Below are 15920 nucleotides of genomic sequence, written 5' to 3' on the forward strand. Positions count from 1 at the left end.
CTAGGCTCTTTCCAAACACCGAGGAACACAAAGTTCCTGTTCTCAAAAAGCATTAGTACTGTACCAAAGGAATTGACTTATCTGCTTGTAGGCACAACATTCCAGAACTGCACTGAAAATCAGTGTTAGCTAAAAAATTAAACATTTAATTTTCAGTGCATTCTTAGCTGCTTTTTTTTTCTCTCTCTCTCTCTCCCTTCTTCCCACCTCCCCAGATGCAGAATAGCCCTTTCTTTTAGGGTAGATCTAGGCATAAAAAGATAATTTCGTTTAACAGAGGATTTCAATATTTCTAAATCTGGTTTTGTTCCAATGCAAAACGAAAACCAAAAAGTTCAAAATTCTCTGTGAAAGGGAATGGAGGCAGGGACCCTGGAAGTGCTGGGGTCCCTGTTTCCAAGGCAGTCCATCTTGCAGGCTGCCCCAGCGTGGGGGACCCTGGGAGCCCAGGCTGCTGAACAGCTGAGGCTCCTAGAGTGTCCAAGCGGGCTTGGTTCCTTATCAGCCCACCAGGCAGGCTGGCAGAAAACTAGGTAGAATTCCAGTGGAACCCTGCCGAAATTGAACAGTCTCTATGAAATGTTTGTTTCAATGTGTTGACCAATTTGGATGAAAAAAATATTTCCTCTGTATCTTTCTGACCATCTCAATTTTGGGGGCCTGATCTCATATTCACTGAAATAAACTGAAAAACTTCTATTGACTTTAATGGACATAATGTGAGGCCCTAATCCAGCTGAAAGCATAGTTTAGTAAGGAAGAAAACACTGATTAGAAGAAGAGAATTGAGGTTTGTGGTGTTCTGTACTCAGTTCTGCCCCGACCAGCTCTTTGACTCTGAGAGAGTCAATTGCCCTCTCCAGGCCTGTCTTCCCTCTGTAAAAAGAATACAGGCCCACTTTACAGACTTGTGAAAGTTATTCTTATGAAGCCTTTTGAGTTACTCTTATGAAGCATTGCTTTTATTTTTATTTTGGGGGATTCAGACTCTGCCATGGTGTTGTTTTGCTATTTATTAAAAAGAGTGGCAGATATTCTACCCTTTAGATATTCAGTCTGCAATGGTGCCCACTGAATACTGAAATTGGAGCATAAAAACAATAGGAATCAATACCAGAATGGCCTAAGTACATTTGCTCCTCTTGAAACCCAATTTTCACATTATATAGATAGTATTTTTTTATTATTATTGGAAGTCAGTGGTGACTATTCTCCCCCCCTCCCCTTTCCTTTTTTTTATTGAGCGTAGTCCTGTTGAGGATATTGACTGACAGCATTGGAGGCAGAATCCTCTCTCTGGAGAGCAGTTATATCCCAGGAAATAGCAGTGTAAGCTGCCCTGTCTTTCCAAATCAATATGCCTCAACTCTAACCTGGAGGCATCACTTCTGCACACCTATTGCTTGGTACTACATTCAAACGTTAAACAATAACTATCTCTAGGGGTGCAAAGTTATTTCCTTCTCATAACAATTTTGACCCTTTGCTTCTCTCCTGGTGTTGTGAATGCCAGTCGACTAGTAACTGGGCTGAAGTCACCTGATTATTTTATGTAGGTCACCAAGGAGCCATTACTTGGTAATACCTTCTGAATAAGAAATGAGACATTGATGAATGCTGTTGTCTCCATTTTGACGGCTTTTTGTTTTTGAGCTAATTGAAAGCTACCTAGATATGATTGTTAAAGATGAAGTACATTAATTACTAAAAAAAAAAGAGTGCTGCTGACCCTGACATCATGAATTGGCAATCTGTTGGATGTTCAAATGTTGCTTTTTCTCTCCCTGCTCCCCCCTCTCCCCAATTTACAGGAAAGGAAAAGAAGTTCCCCCGTCTTTCAAACAGTTTTTCAGCAGTTCACTTGCTTTGATGCAAATCAGTTTTTCGGGGACTAAACTCTCTCCTGAGCCTCTAAAGTAAGTGCTGCATTGATTTTTTCCTGTGACTTAGACACAGTTTGCATGGTTATTTATATACATGTCTAATCCTCAAAATGGAGAGGAAAGCAGATCTTGTCTGCACATTATTCAGAGCGCCATTTACAGTTCGTCACTGAGAAAGCAAGTTTCATAATGATCACCCCTGCTAAACTGGCAGAGTTGGACTGTAACAGCCTGGCTTGACCCTTACTGGTTGGGGGCTAGCCAGCCCTGATCACAGAATGAGCCACACCTGGGAAAGATCAGGGTGATTGCCATCTGAAGAACAGCAGGAGGCTGCAATGAAGTGTGCTCAGGAGTCAGCCAACCCTGTGACCTCTGGCATATCCTGCTGCAGGGACCCCTTCAAAGAGAGAAGCAAGAGGCCTGGGGGGGAAGTAGATGCAGAAACTGGAGGAAGCCATTTGTCTGCTGGCTGAACAGCACAGTGGACTTAGGTAGTTCTTCTGCAGGAGCAGCAGTAGTGGCAGCGACAGCAGAAGGCACCGTCGGCCTTGCAGCAGGAAGATGGTTGGGTTTGAGTCCCAAAGGTGTTGCAGAGAGACCACCGCCACCTACGAAGGAGGAATATCTTTGTGTGCTTCCGGTGTGGAAGACCATGGCTCAACAGATTTGAGTACTGGTACTGCCGGGAAAGGCATAAGAAAAAACAAGCATGAGAGGGCAGGAACCCAGAGTAAGGCTCCATCCCAGTGTTTTAGATGTGGCAAGGTAGAGCACATTAAGAAGGTCTTCCCCTTGAATAATGTGGTCTGTGGGAAGGGAAAAGCCCTGCAGACAAGGAAGAGTGAGGGAGAGTCGAAGGGTGGAACAGTCTGTGTGTTCCCAGAAGCGTGTCAGTCCTGTCTGCCTGAAGTGAGAGAAACCAGTTGGGACGGTGAACTGTGATTGAGGAGAGGGGGAATTAAAGCCAGAGTTGGCTGCTGGGAATACGATCGAAGAGGGAGGATGCCCAAGAACGACAGGGTTGTATTAGTGTTTGGGAGAAGCGGACGAACACGGAGGCTGCGGTGAAAGTGGACATTGCAGTTATGGTAGCCCCTCTTAGAGCTGCCAAGAGGGCAATACAGCACTGGGAAGAGAGGCTTCTCTGATGGAGAAGGATTGGAAGGAACTTGTTGCCTTGAAGGAGAAGTGGCAGGCCCTACAAGAAAGGGAGCAGTTAGCAGAGGAGCATCAGATGACTCTAGAGGAGAGAGATCGCCCGCTCATTATGCTAGAGAATCTGAGCTGTCAGGCCCCACAATCATGTTGTTGGCAGCAGTGGAATTGGATGGTCGGGGGGGGGGGGGGGGGTGTTGCTGCGGGGGGACTTTCCCGGGGGGGGGCAAGGTTCTAAGGGGGGGGAGGCATGTAACAGGGTGGCTCTTCCTTTAAGGGCTGGAGGGCTGGCCAGCCTTAAGTACAGGATGAACCACACCTGGGAGATCAAAAATGATTACCCTATAAAGAGCAGCAGGAGACCGCAATAAAGAGTGGGTGCTCAGATATCAGCCAACCCTGTTACAAAGCCTAGGCTCTCCCCTAGGTTTCTACTTGTCTAGCTAATATTGCTACACAGTGCTCTGTCTACACTAGACTTCTTGAATGTGTGTATTAGCTAACATTTTCTAAATCCCAGTGTAATCAGAGCCTGTGAGTTGACCTGCCTGGTCTATTGTGGAGGGAGATGTGGGAAGCAGGCAGTAACTTAATAGGTGGTTAGTTAATGGACTGGAATTTAATATAGCTTAAAGGCTAAATCAGTGAGGTGGAGGGGGAGGCTTTGGAGTGAATGGGTTAGGGTTGGAGGAAAAATCTGGGATGGAATCAACACAGGAGAGAGAGAAAAGTGGAAAGGATGGGAGGGAGGGGGACGGGAATCACAGCAAATACCATAAGCTAAAGAATAACAGTTTGTTTTTTAGATACAAATTGATACAGGGGAGGGAAGAGTAGATGAGATAAATAAATAAGACGTGGTTAATGAACCGGCCTGAGGAACTGTGTAACCATTATCTTCCGTTCTTTCCATTCCTTCTATTATGTTCTCCTTTGTTATATCCTGTCTTAGGCTTTGCCTAGATTGGGAAAATGTTGTATTAATTAGTGTTCTTGAACACTGCTTACCACCTAGTGTAGGCAAAGGCATGGTGGTGAAAAACATATTGGTTATAGTTAACCCACGGGGATGCTCACTGTATGGTGGATGTGTAGCCATCAGCATGGAGCAAATGTTGTTGTTATGAAAAATGCCATGAGACCTTTTAATGTCCCTATAGAGTAAAAAAGACCAAAGGCCCCAATTCTGCAAATTTAACCTTTGGATGTGACAACTCACAGGCTTAAAGTTAACCATGTTCCTAAGTGTTTGCAGAATTGAAACCTAATTTGTTAAAGATGCTCTCAAAAAACCCTTTTCACAATACACCACATGGTATTTAATTATCTATTTTCAGCAGTATGGTACTATTTATTGCAACCCCCTTTCTGTTTCATTTAAAGCAATAAAATTGTTTGGCTGTTTCATTATCGTGTTGTTTCTTTAGTTTACGGTTTTCTCTCAGTGTGAGCTGAAGTGTTTCAGCCATGATGGTACTTGGGACTCAATATGTTTTCAGTGTGATTGTTAGCATTTTTATCTGAAATATGATTTTTTTAAAAATCTTACATAAAATTAAGGGCTTGTCTACTGTGGGGTAATGGGCACTACAGAGCTCTGAGTTCTTAAGTGCACAAATGTGTTGTGCATTAATTGGTCCATGTAGACCTTGCTGGTGTGCACTAAATGTTCCCCAGTGCACTTTAACATAGTGCAAACCAACAGTGTTTGTGCAGACCAGTTAATGCACAACACACTAGTGCTCTTTAGAACAGGGGTGGGCAAACTTTTTGGCCCGAGGGCCACATCTGGGTGGGGAAATTGCATGCAGGGCCATGAACGGAGGGCTGGGGCAGGGGATTGCGGTGCAGGAGGGAGTGCGGGGTGTGGGAGAGGGTGTGGTGTGCAGGAAGGGGCTCAGGGCAAGGGGTTGGGGCGCAGGAGGGGTGTGGGGTGCGGCGGGGGCTCAGGGCAGTGGGTTAGGGTATGGGATGCAGGAGGGGCTCGGGGTGTGGGCTCCAGACTGGGGCCGCTTACCTGGAGCGGCTCCGGGGTGTCAGTGATGTACAGCAAGTATAAGGCAGGCTCCGTGCCACGCCGCTCCCGGAAGCGGCCAGCACCACGTCCCTGCGGCTCGTGGGGGTGGGGGGCAGAGGACTCCGTGCACTGCCCTCGCCTGCAGGTACCTCCCCCGAAGCTCCCATTGGCTGTGGTTTCCCGTTCCTGACCAATTGGAGCTGTGGGGGGCAGTGCCTGAAGGCGAGGGCAGTGCATGGAGCCTTCTGCGCCCCCCCACCCCAGGGGCTGCAGGGACATGGTGCCGACCGCTTCCAGGAGCGGCACGGGACCTGCAGCGCCATGGGGGTGGCAATCCCGTGGGCCAGATCCAAAGCCCTGATGGGCCAGATCTGGCCCACGGCCATAGTTTGCCCACCACTGCTTTAGAATTATACCTCCTTAGGGCACATCACCCCACCATGTCGACAAGCCCTAAAATTCTGGTTTAAATCATGAAGAGGCTATAAGATTAAGTCTGAAACTGCTGTTTTCAGACGTACTGGGCTTTAATTATTACAGAAGTCTCTAAATAAAAGATAACTTAAGTAAATTGGAAATTAAGGTAAATCAAGGGAATTTGAGAAGTAACATGGTATACAATACCAATAATATTTCTTTATCATCTTTCATCTGTGTATGTCTAATTGCTTTGCAAACATAGACCTTGCAACAGCTCTGAGAAGGAGGGAAAAATTCCCTTTTTACAATGTGAAACTAAGGCGCATAGAAGTTAAGTGACTTGCCTAAGGTTAAACAGCAAGCCAGTGGAAGAACTTGAAATAGAGCCTTAAAGTCCTGACTCCAGTCCTCTGTACTGCTAGATGACATTCTCTGAAAAGTTGCTGTGAAAATGGTGCCACATTAAGCAATAGATCTGCTGCTTGTACATATTCAGTTATATCTGCCCGCTTTAGTGATTGAACATACGTTTACTAGAGCTGGATGTCACCGTTTCATCCAGGGTTCTCAGTTTCCTTGAAGTTTCTGTATGTCAGAATTTGCTTTAGTTTATAATCGGAATGAAACCAAATGTTAATTAAACTTACCATAAGCCAGGAAACCTCCCCCCCCCACACCCCTCCAAAAATTTAGTTTCAGAAACACTGAAACGTGGTGATCCCAAAATGCGATATGTGAAATTGACCAGCTTGACAGTTTCACTGCTGCTAAATAGCAATGGTCTCAGCAACTGCCTGGACTCCCAGGGTCTGCAGCTTCGGGCAGCCCTGCTACCGTCTTCCCGGCTGCTGGGCAAACTGGACTGCCCTGGATCTGTAGCCTGTGCCAGGACTTCCATGCTCCCAGCTCCACAGCAGAGTGCCTGGCAGCCCTGATGTGCCCTGGAGCTCAAGATGGAGCCTGGGCTTTCCAAATTCTAGGCTCCCCACTCTGCAGCAGAAATCCTGGCAGCACTGCCATGGAGCTGGGAGTCGAGCAGCTTGGAGAACTCATGCTCCAGCCAGAACTCGGGGGGCTGGCGGGCTCTCTGCTGTGGAACTGAAGATCCTGGAACATGAACTCTGGCAGTTTTCCAGTGCGCCATTCAGTTTTGCCTGTGCATTTCCGTTGAAGAGAGTGGTTGCACAGGTGTTAGAGGGCATAATTAGAACACAGTGGGGTTGCACAGGTGTAATGAGGGCAACATTTGGCCTGCAGTGTCTTTTATTACTGCTCATAATTTATGAGAAGAAAAGAATTGACGCTGATTCTAAGATCTTAGGGGGGTGTTTACAGTGCTGGCAGTGTGCCATGTCTACATAGTAGCTTTTTAGAGTAGACCTGCACTTTAATGGTATGTGATCTAAAAATATTTAGGACGTTTCTCAGTCAGACCTTCACTCGATCACGTAACTGCGTGTTTCAGAGAGGTTTTTGTGGAGCGGGAGCTTGGACAGAAAACCGAAGCTTTAGGAAGCTGTCGCTGAGCTGATACAGCAGCAATATTTCAAAGTTACTTTCTCGGCTGTTAAAATGAAAATAAATGAATTAATCAATAGAAAAGGACTGAATCTACCGCTCGGATCGAGGGGCAGATATAAAGGATTGTCTGGGCTCCGGTATGAAAATTTTGATTCGCTGTTGCTTTCGTACTCAGCACGCCAGGCTTTACACATTGTCTGCAGTGCACTTGGTCTCTTTGAGGCACGTGGCTCAGCAGAACAGGATTGTTTTGTCTCTCAGTGATACTTCGGATTCTGTTAGCTTGACCCTGACTGAAATGAAGGGCAGGCAAAAAAAGTTATTCTATCTTTCTGTTGAATAACTGATTAACATCAGCCTCCTCCATACAAAGCCACCAGTAGTTGTCTGAGGTGCTCTCAGAAGCACACATACTTACATACTTGCTAGTACTAAGGTCCCAATTCAAACAGTAGCATTTAGCTACATGGGCCAATTTCATCCCTGGTGAAATTCTGTTGCTAACAGTGGAGCTATATATTAAGGATGGATTTGAGACCACCCTGGAGGATTTCAGTTCTATAACTTGCCCCCTCTCCCTCCAATTTGGAGTCCTGCTTCTATGTATCATGCAATTTAAAGGTAATGTTGTACCCATGTTGTTTGGAATAGCGCTTTGAAATTCTCAGCATGGATAAACTGAGAATTGTCTATATGTTGACACTTCTTTGAAATGCCATACTTCAGGGGGAACAGAATGGGTGAAGTTTTATGTAGAAACAGCTGACTAGCAGTTGCTTGTTCAAACTGCGAAAAGGAGTTGCAGCATTAGTGGCATGTATGTGAGTAAGCTGAAGGTCATTTCATTCACCTGCCTTTAGGCTGTGACGTCACCTGGTCTGTGCCATGTTGTGAATTGACAATGGCATCATGCGCTACGGTGAGTGAGGACTCCCCAGGCAATGACTGGCATGCTGTGATGATGGCTATGTTTATGTGATGAAAGTAAGACTGTATAATGCAGTGTACCTTTGCCAAGTGAAAATGTAGATTTTCAAGTAATTGACATTTAACTTTAAAAACTAAATACTATGTTCAAAGGGAAAATACTGTTTGTCTGCTCTAAGGTTAATCGCAGCATGATTCCAGTGCACCATACACTTAAAAAAAACAAAACAAAAAAACCCAATATTTTTCCTGCAAGTTTTGGGGAAATAGTTTGCACTGTATGGCCCTGATAGCTCTCTCATGTTGTAATCATTAATGTTCTTCTAATGAAAAGGCAGGAAATTTGTCTGTGATGAACACAATCTGTTTTACTGTGTATTTATTTGCATTACATCCCTTCTGAATTCACTTCAGGGCTCTAATGGTAATGTAATGAGTTACACTGTCTTTGCCATTTAAGAGTAACATAATTGCTGTGTTTTGTTTTGATATGGCTCTTTGAATTATTGGAGCTGTTACTGCTTGGGTTTTGTTGTGAATTTGGGGTTTTATAATGCTTTTAATCTTGATCTTTTTCAGAGCACTCTTATTAGGCCTGGCTTGTAATCCGAACCTGAAAGAGGTGTCTTTAGATCTCAGTAGCTGTGAGGTAAGAATAATGTATCAGAACATGTTGGAAAGCGGCAATTACTTAGAATTACTCTTTTCCTCAGATGAATGGAACCATTTGCTCCTCTTTTGTAGTTAAAAGATATAGAAAGGATCCATTCTTTTTATACAAATGAACTGCTCTCTATATATTATGCCAACTAAATAGGAGTAAAACTATTAGTAGTAACCGATAGTGGGCTTGTCTGGTAATGCTCGTTGCAAAGATTTTTCTAGGCGACGCAGAGCACTGCGTTGTTAGAGGCATGGCAGCCTCTCTAAAATGGAGTTGTAATGTATTGTAATGTGAGGTGGGCTTTTCTAAACCCCAGGCAGCCTGAGCTGAATGGGTGGGAGCAAGCTGCATATCTTGAAGCTCTTTCTACAGCCTGACTCTCTTCTTCCCAATTTCTCTTTGAGACTTGCGCCCCATCCCAGATTCACTCTCAGAAAACTCTGGTTTTCTAGTCCCAATTGGAACCTCTGATAAGAGATTATTTAAACATCTCTTTCACTTTAAGAGGCATAGTCCAAATGTTCTTTGAATTTTTCCACAATAAATAAATAAATAAGCACCCTTGTTTATAATAATCCATTGGAAGTTTGAAGCTAGAGTTTACTACTTTGCTTCAGTTCTCTGCCCTTTCTGCAGGCTGGAGCGTGCTGTGTGCTGAGCACTCTCATAGAACTACTTTGCATGGCTCAGGATCAAGACCCAGTTGCATTCACTGAATGGTTCCCATGAGTGCTGCATAGGGTAAAAGATCACTGAAGAAGTTGGGGAAAGGAGGAGAGTCACTCACTCACAACTGTGTGGGCTTTGCAAACAAATATGAGAACAAAAGAGTAGTTTGAACTTTGGTCCTCCTAAGCTTAGCAGTGAAAACCCCAGAGGAAAGGACCCACAGTTTTTTGTAAAGGTAACTTGAATGTCCTAGCGGAGGGGCATCCATAGTGATACGTATGGAGTGCTGTTTGTGTCAATTTCAAACTAAGGCGTATATCGGCATCTCTGGACCAGATGCATAATGTCTTGGTAGCATGGGTGTAGTTTGGGAGAGGTACAGGGGACATTGCCTTCCCAAACTGCAAGCCTCAGCCAGGCATGAAATTTGTCCCCCACCCCCACCCCGATATGTAGTCCTGTTGGGCTGACTGGAGCTGCCCCCCCAAATATAGAAGTCAAACTATGCCTATGCTTGGTAGACAGTATGAAGAAAGGGAATTAATTCGTGGAGATTTGTTGAGAAAAGAGGATAGGAAAAGTTGAGGCTAGTTGATTTGAAAATGAGACCTCATGAGCTGTTTCGGTTTGTCTGTGTTTTCACATGACATGCCTATTCACGTTGCATTGTCCCCATCTGTCTGATTGATTTTTTGTGAGCAGTCAGAGCACTGAAATATACAAAAATCCTGCTCTCTGAAGTGCTTCTCGAGAGTGAAGCACACTGACAGAGCAGAGGTTCAGCTCGCTAGCTGCACATCCAATAATCGGATAACCCAGAGTCTGGTTTTGGGGGGTCTCCTAAAAGAGAAGTTGGCAGCTCTCATTTGGTGAGAACTGGTGGATTTTTTTTTCAAGATTAAATAAAAAAGTATTTTTGACAAAGCTTAAATTCTGGGCCTGTCAAATCTGGCTCTTCCCCTCTACATAGGAGAGAGCTCAACTTGATGAACATAATTGAAGTGCAGAAATCCTTGTCTTATGTTGTTGTGTCCCCTTTGATCACACAGTAAAGAGTGGGAATAACATTAGGAGTTTTCCTGATGAGGGAAACTCAACCTATTTTTGAATGCAATTAGTACTTTGTTTCAATCTATTGTGTTCTTTTGAAACCATTTTCTTTTAAAGAGCAGTAGTGTGTAAATTGCAAATAAGATAGCTTTCAAGTCAGGAAGAGGGAGGGAGATGTAGTTTCAAAGTCCATTTTTTTTAAATATGGAGTCCTGTTTTTGTTTTTGTTTTTGTTTTTTTTGTTTGGAAGAGCAGTTGACTTTCGTGATTGTAAATTACATACATAATTGCCTGGAGTTCACAGGAAGGAAGATTCAGACATGGCTTTAAGGACTGGCATTAATGGGGACAATTTATTGAATTAGGCAATTTCTGCAGTCAGTAGAGAAGAAAGCTAAACCACCAGGTCCTGGGGGTCGAGGGAAGCCCCTCAGTTGTGGGCCATGCTATGTTAGACACTGAGCCAAGTCTGATCATGGCATATACCTATCACCTTGTGAGCCCTCTTCCACATCTTGTGCAGAGAGGCCGGCCCCTTTCTCACCCATGTCTGTCTTAATTAAACTGCCCAAGCCTGTACTGGTGCTATGGTTCCTGCCATATTGGAGGAAGAATATACCAGGAGTAATGTCACAGTCAGGAGAAGATGTTCTCTTCTCCCTTTTGGTGACTTAAATAGGCTTACTGCTTGGCTTAGTTGAAGGATTACCTCCCTCAAGACAAACTGAACTTAAAACAGCTGTAAAAGAGAAAATTGAGCCAGTCCGTCAACTGACATTTCTCCATACTCCCTTGCCCTGACTTGTCTCCCCATGACTAAACCTCATCCATCCTCTTGTGCTTTTAAAAAAAAAAGTTATGCTTGCAACAATCTCATCCATAATGTAGGGTAGGAAGCACCATGACAGGAGCTGGGACTGGCTCACCCTGGCCTGGTTTAGACCACTGATATTCGTTCTGGATGAAATCAGCGCAGCCTTTGCCCCGCAATAAAGCCTGTGAGCCAGTTTTCCTCCCCTCTCCCAACTCTAACTCCCGTGAGGATGTAGTAATAAGAGGCAGGAAGCCCTGATGCTTCCACCTTTGTCCTTCCTTCTCCCTGCTCTTGCAAAGTTGTATCCAGGCTGCAGGGCCAGGGGCCTTAATTCTGCATGGAAAGATAAATTTCTCCTTTCCTCTTTTTTCTCTTTTTATTTGCCTGCACATCAAATTTCTGGTGTACTAACTCTAATCCAGAGCTTGATTGTTTTATATTGCTAATTTTATTATGAAAACTGCAGTTTTATTTTTACCTGCTCAGCACTGATATATTTCACTCTTTTCCCTTCTGCTTCCCTTAGCTTGGTCACTGTGTAAGTACCCTCCATGCCTTACCTTCAGCATATTAACCGTTGAATCAGTAAGCAGCTTTGTTTTCACTCCCCGCATACTGGTACATTATAGCTTCTGCTGTGCTTTCTGCTTTTTATTGCTGAAGAGCTGGTTCTTAATATGTGATGTACTGGTATTTGTGATCTCAGAAGTATGGACACAGGATGTGGGTTTTTATATCCTGTCATGGGTCAAGTTTACATCGGACTGTAATCCTAATCTCTATTTTTGTACACCTGTCTTTTGTGGGAGCAAATAATATAATTTTGACTCTCTGTGACTTTTGGGATCAAATGTTTCTTTATACTTACATTAAGTAGACATCAATATTCTCATATTTGTGTCCCCTAAAGATTGCAAATACACCTCTACCCTGATATAACGCTGTCCTCGGGAGCCAGAAAATCTTATCCCGTTATAGGTGAAACCGCATTATATCGAACTTGCTTTGATCTGTTGGAGTGCGCAGCCCTGTCCCCCTGGAGTGCTGCTTTTACCGCGTTATATCCGAATTTGTGTTATATCCGGTCACATTATAGCAGGGTAGAGGTGTATAAAATTGTGGATGCAAACTTAAAAGCTGCCCTTGAAAAATTGTTCCTGTGTGTATTTAAAGCATGCACAGAATTAGCATTTAAGCCCTATTTTGGATGTAATTTTGGTGCAGAGAAATTGTACCATACTATTGATCGATACAGAATCTCTTTTGAGATTCTTATAAGGCTTTTCGAATCCAAAAAGGAATTCTATGAGTACAGACAGTCTGTTGAAATGTAGCTAATAAAAAGTGTTTGTTAAAGAAATGTTTGTTAAAGTTATACTTTATCTTTTTTATTTAACACGAGTTCAAGTCCGAGCAAAGCCAAATTTATAATACGCCACTAAAATGTCCATATTTTTAAAAAGACAAATTAAATAAAGGCTGAGTCAATATAATCTGTCAGTTCTACTGGTTTAACAATAATTAACGTGGCAGCTTGTGTAAAAGGGTTGTCTAGTAGTGTGAGAGTCACTGAGCAAATTCCAAAGTGAAGTGGAATGATTCTGGCACGCATACTGCAAGTGTTACAAATGCTATTAGTAAATTAGAGATGGAGTAAAGCTGCACAAATTTTGATCCAGATTTAGATTTTTAACTCTACCAGTTCCAAGAGGGTTTGGGTCCGGGGTTTTCTTTCAGTCCATTGGAGAAAGAGGGGCTGTGTACAAAATACCCTTCTTGGTTAGGAATATTTTATATTTAGTATTTTAGCTTGGGCCAATCACTAATAAAAGTCCAAATTGGGGCATTAAGTTCTTTGTCCACCGATGAGAAGTCTACAACCTTTCTTAAAAATTGCTAGAACTGAAAAATATTGCTGCAAAATATTAGTGAATCTGGATTAGAGCTGGGTTAAAGGAGCATTTTTGCTTAGAGAATATTCACAAAAATCTGCCGACTTGATTCAGGATATTTGGTCAAATTTACAAATGAGGTGAAATGTTGTCCCTTTTTTTATGTATAGCAACATAACAGTGACACTGGTTTCTCCTCCCCCTTCCCCCCCCCCCCCACCGGATGGGTGAAATGATGGCAGCTTTATGCTTATAAATCCTGTCTTTTGGTTTCATGAAAACCAGAAAATAGTTTGGAGTGGAAAATATTTTGCAAATATAAAATGTATCATTGCTGTCTTTTTTTTTTTTTTTTTTTTTTTAGTGGTCCTTCTCTGGGTGATGTTTATGTAGGGAAGATGTGATTGTGTTTCGTTAATAAGAAATATGAAAATGTTTTTCCTTCCCTGAAAACATTACTTTACTACTTGAATATGCAATTCATAGAAATGGTTAAGAGTTAATAACCTTTTAAAGTCTGTGGTTTTAATAATTTGTATCCCTGATATTGTACTTCCCTTTGAAGCTTTTCAGACATTTCACTAAATCTTGAAACTGTATTTTAATATGCTGCAATAATTCAGATTAATAATGCAGTACTCTAAACCACACAAGTAATCCTTTCTGTCTTAATGTTTTTCCTCATCCCCATTTTGAAATAAGGAAAAGCTCATCTTCTAATCCTAGCTGTTATGATTTTATTAACTATTATAACTGTTATAAAGTTTTTTTTAAAAGTCATGATTGGTCAAAAAGACCAAACCCCTGTTGATCCTTGACTTGTTGCTCCTTATCACCAACTCCCTTCTCTCTGCTGAACAGAGCACCTTGCTTTGGTGCTTAGAGGTAGCAGAAGGCTCTTACTGTAAGACTGTCTCTGGAATTCAAGGATGGAAAGGAATGCATAATATCTTTGGCTTTGACGTTGATTGATATCCATTCTTCCCAATAGGAACTTAAAAGCACTCAAACATTTTTACAATAAGGCAAGGAGCAAAACCCCGAAGTTTCTGCCAGCTTGAAGGATGAAAGGGGGTTTGTCAATACCATTAAAACCTATCCCTGGTTAAACTTCTGTCCAATATTTTTACTCTTTTATTATATGCATATCACGAGAGATTAGCGTAGAGATGATTTCTGTGTAGGCTGTAGCATTAATGTCAACAAGTTATAATGTTGCTGCTATTTTTGCTGTATGTGGTACCATTTATATTTACAAAACTCCTGTTGCTATTTTCTGTGTTATCAAAATACCTTAATTAGTTGCAGATGTTTTGTCTGTCTCTAGTTGAGATCTGGAGGTGCACAAGTTCTGGAAGGGTGCATAGCAGAAATACACAATATCACCAGCCTAGACATTTCAGACAATGGTAAGTACATGTAAAAGGGATGAAAGGTAATGCATTCCCTGAAGCTGATTAAGAAAGGCGATTTAAAACATTTTATCCCATGATGTAGTAATGTTTATGTGCAGTAGGGCTTTGTGTGGTTTTTTTTCAATATCGTAACAGGTTTTATTAAGAATGGCATCAAGCAAAATGAGTCCTTGCTTTGTTTAAGCTTATGATAGCTGAATCCGAAAGTTATCCAGTGCCTAGTAAGTTTCATCAGCTGAACCATTACCTTTATCAATATGGTAGGCAGGCTGCAGCATATTCATTTTCTCACCCAAGAACAGAACGAAATGCAGCCTGTTTTAGCAGGTTGGTTTATTCACAAGCTTCTTGCATTAGCCTCTTTGTGTCTGGAGGCTGTAAGAGCACATTGGTACATATAACTGTTGAGGCTAGCAAAGTAGCATGTTCCTCTAATTCTCAAAGCCAAAGAACAGAAAAGACCTCCATTGCTTAACAAAGAGAAGAATGTTTGTTCTTGTCTTCTCTGGTGGACTGAGGTTTAGGGATTAAATCCTCGTCCTCTTTTTCTGCTGTGTATGCAGTTGCTGATTAGCAGAGAGCTTTTCAATGGTTTGATCACAAACAATAGGGTTGCCTTGTGGAACAATGGAAAATGAAAGGAGACCAAAAGATTTAAAAATAAAAGAATTTAAAGTAAGCGTTCCAGAGTCATTTAAATTGGTGTGTTGGTGTAAAGTCACTCAGGTGAACCCCATCTAGCAAAAGGAGTGTGTTTTTAATTCTGCATTTAATCTGATTCCTCACAGGCCTAGAATCGGATCTCTCAACACTTGTAATCTGGCTTAGTAAAAATCGATCAATAAGACACTTGGCGTTGGGCAAAAATTTTAACAACATGAAATCCAAGTAAGGTTTTTATTATTTTTTTAAATACTAGCAAAATGGATAGCAAAAAGCTGCTGATTTAATTGTCTCCATCACTTTTTGCCCTGCAGAAATCTTACTCCTGTACTGGATAATTTAGTACAGATGATTCAAGATGAGGATTCAGTGAGTACCCGTTACCTTACTGAAATGCATATAAAATAAAAATAAATAAATAAATAAAAATATTTATGTAGCGCCATCCTTGCAGTTTACCCCTGGTTTACTACTGTGAATTTATTTGCTGCCTGTTATTTTGACATTATAAAAAACATTTTGTTAGTTCTGATATTTGTTTTGTTAAATAAGAAATTAGCTTTAAATTGTAATTGGGATTACAGATAACTAAAGGGGGATCTGTTTTTCACATAGTGCATGCTCAAAACTCTCTTTATACAGTAATAGGAAATGCACATTGGAAGAATAATTTATTCCAAAATGTTTGAAGTTCTTAACCTAGTTTTCTTTGTCACACAGTCCTATCAGCACAGTTTTTAGACATTTTCATTTCTCAATAGAAGATTGCAACCCTAGGTTTTTTGGGGGGTGGGGTGGGGAGGGGTAACACTTGCAGAATACAGAAT

At 42.1% G+C, this 15920-nt stretch overlaps 1 protein-coding gene across 1 annotated transcript in view; it reads left to right on the top strand.

The window, feature by feature from the left end:
• Window positions 1-15920, top strand: part of CARMIL1 (capping protein regulator and myosin 1 linker 1) — a gene marked incomplete in the record, with an annotated part of 248761 nt that overhangs the window by 144322 nt on the left and 88519 nt on the right. The window contains 6 exon segments of the mRNA XM_034762444.1: window positions 1812-1916; window positions 8506-8575; window positions 11650-11661; window positions 14343-14424; window positions 15219-15318; window positions 15408-15462. Of these exon segments, the coding sequence (XP_034618335.1) occupies window positions 1812-1916; window positions 8506-8575; window positions 11650-11661; window positions 14343-14424; window positions 15219-15318; window positions 15408-15462 (424 nt within the window).

Source organism: Trachemys scripta, chromosome 2 (assembly GCF_013100865.1).
Source record: "Trachemys scripta elegans isolate TJP31775 chromosome 2, CAS_Tse_1.0, whole genome shotgun sequence".
Lineage (NCBI taxonomy): Eukaryota > Metazoa > Chordata > Testudines > Emydidae > Trachemys > Trachemys scripta.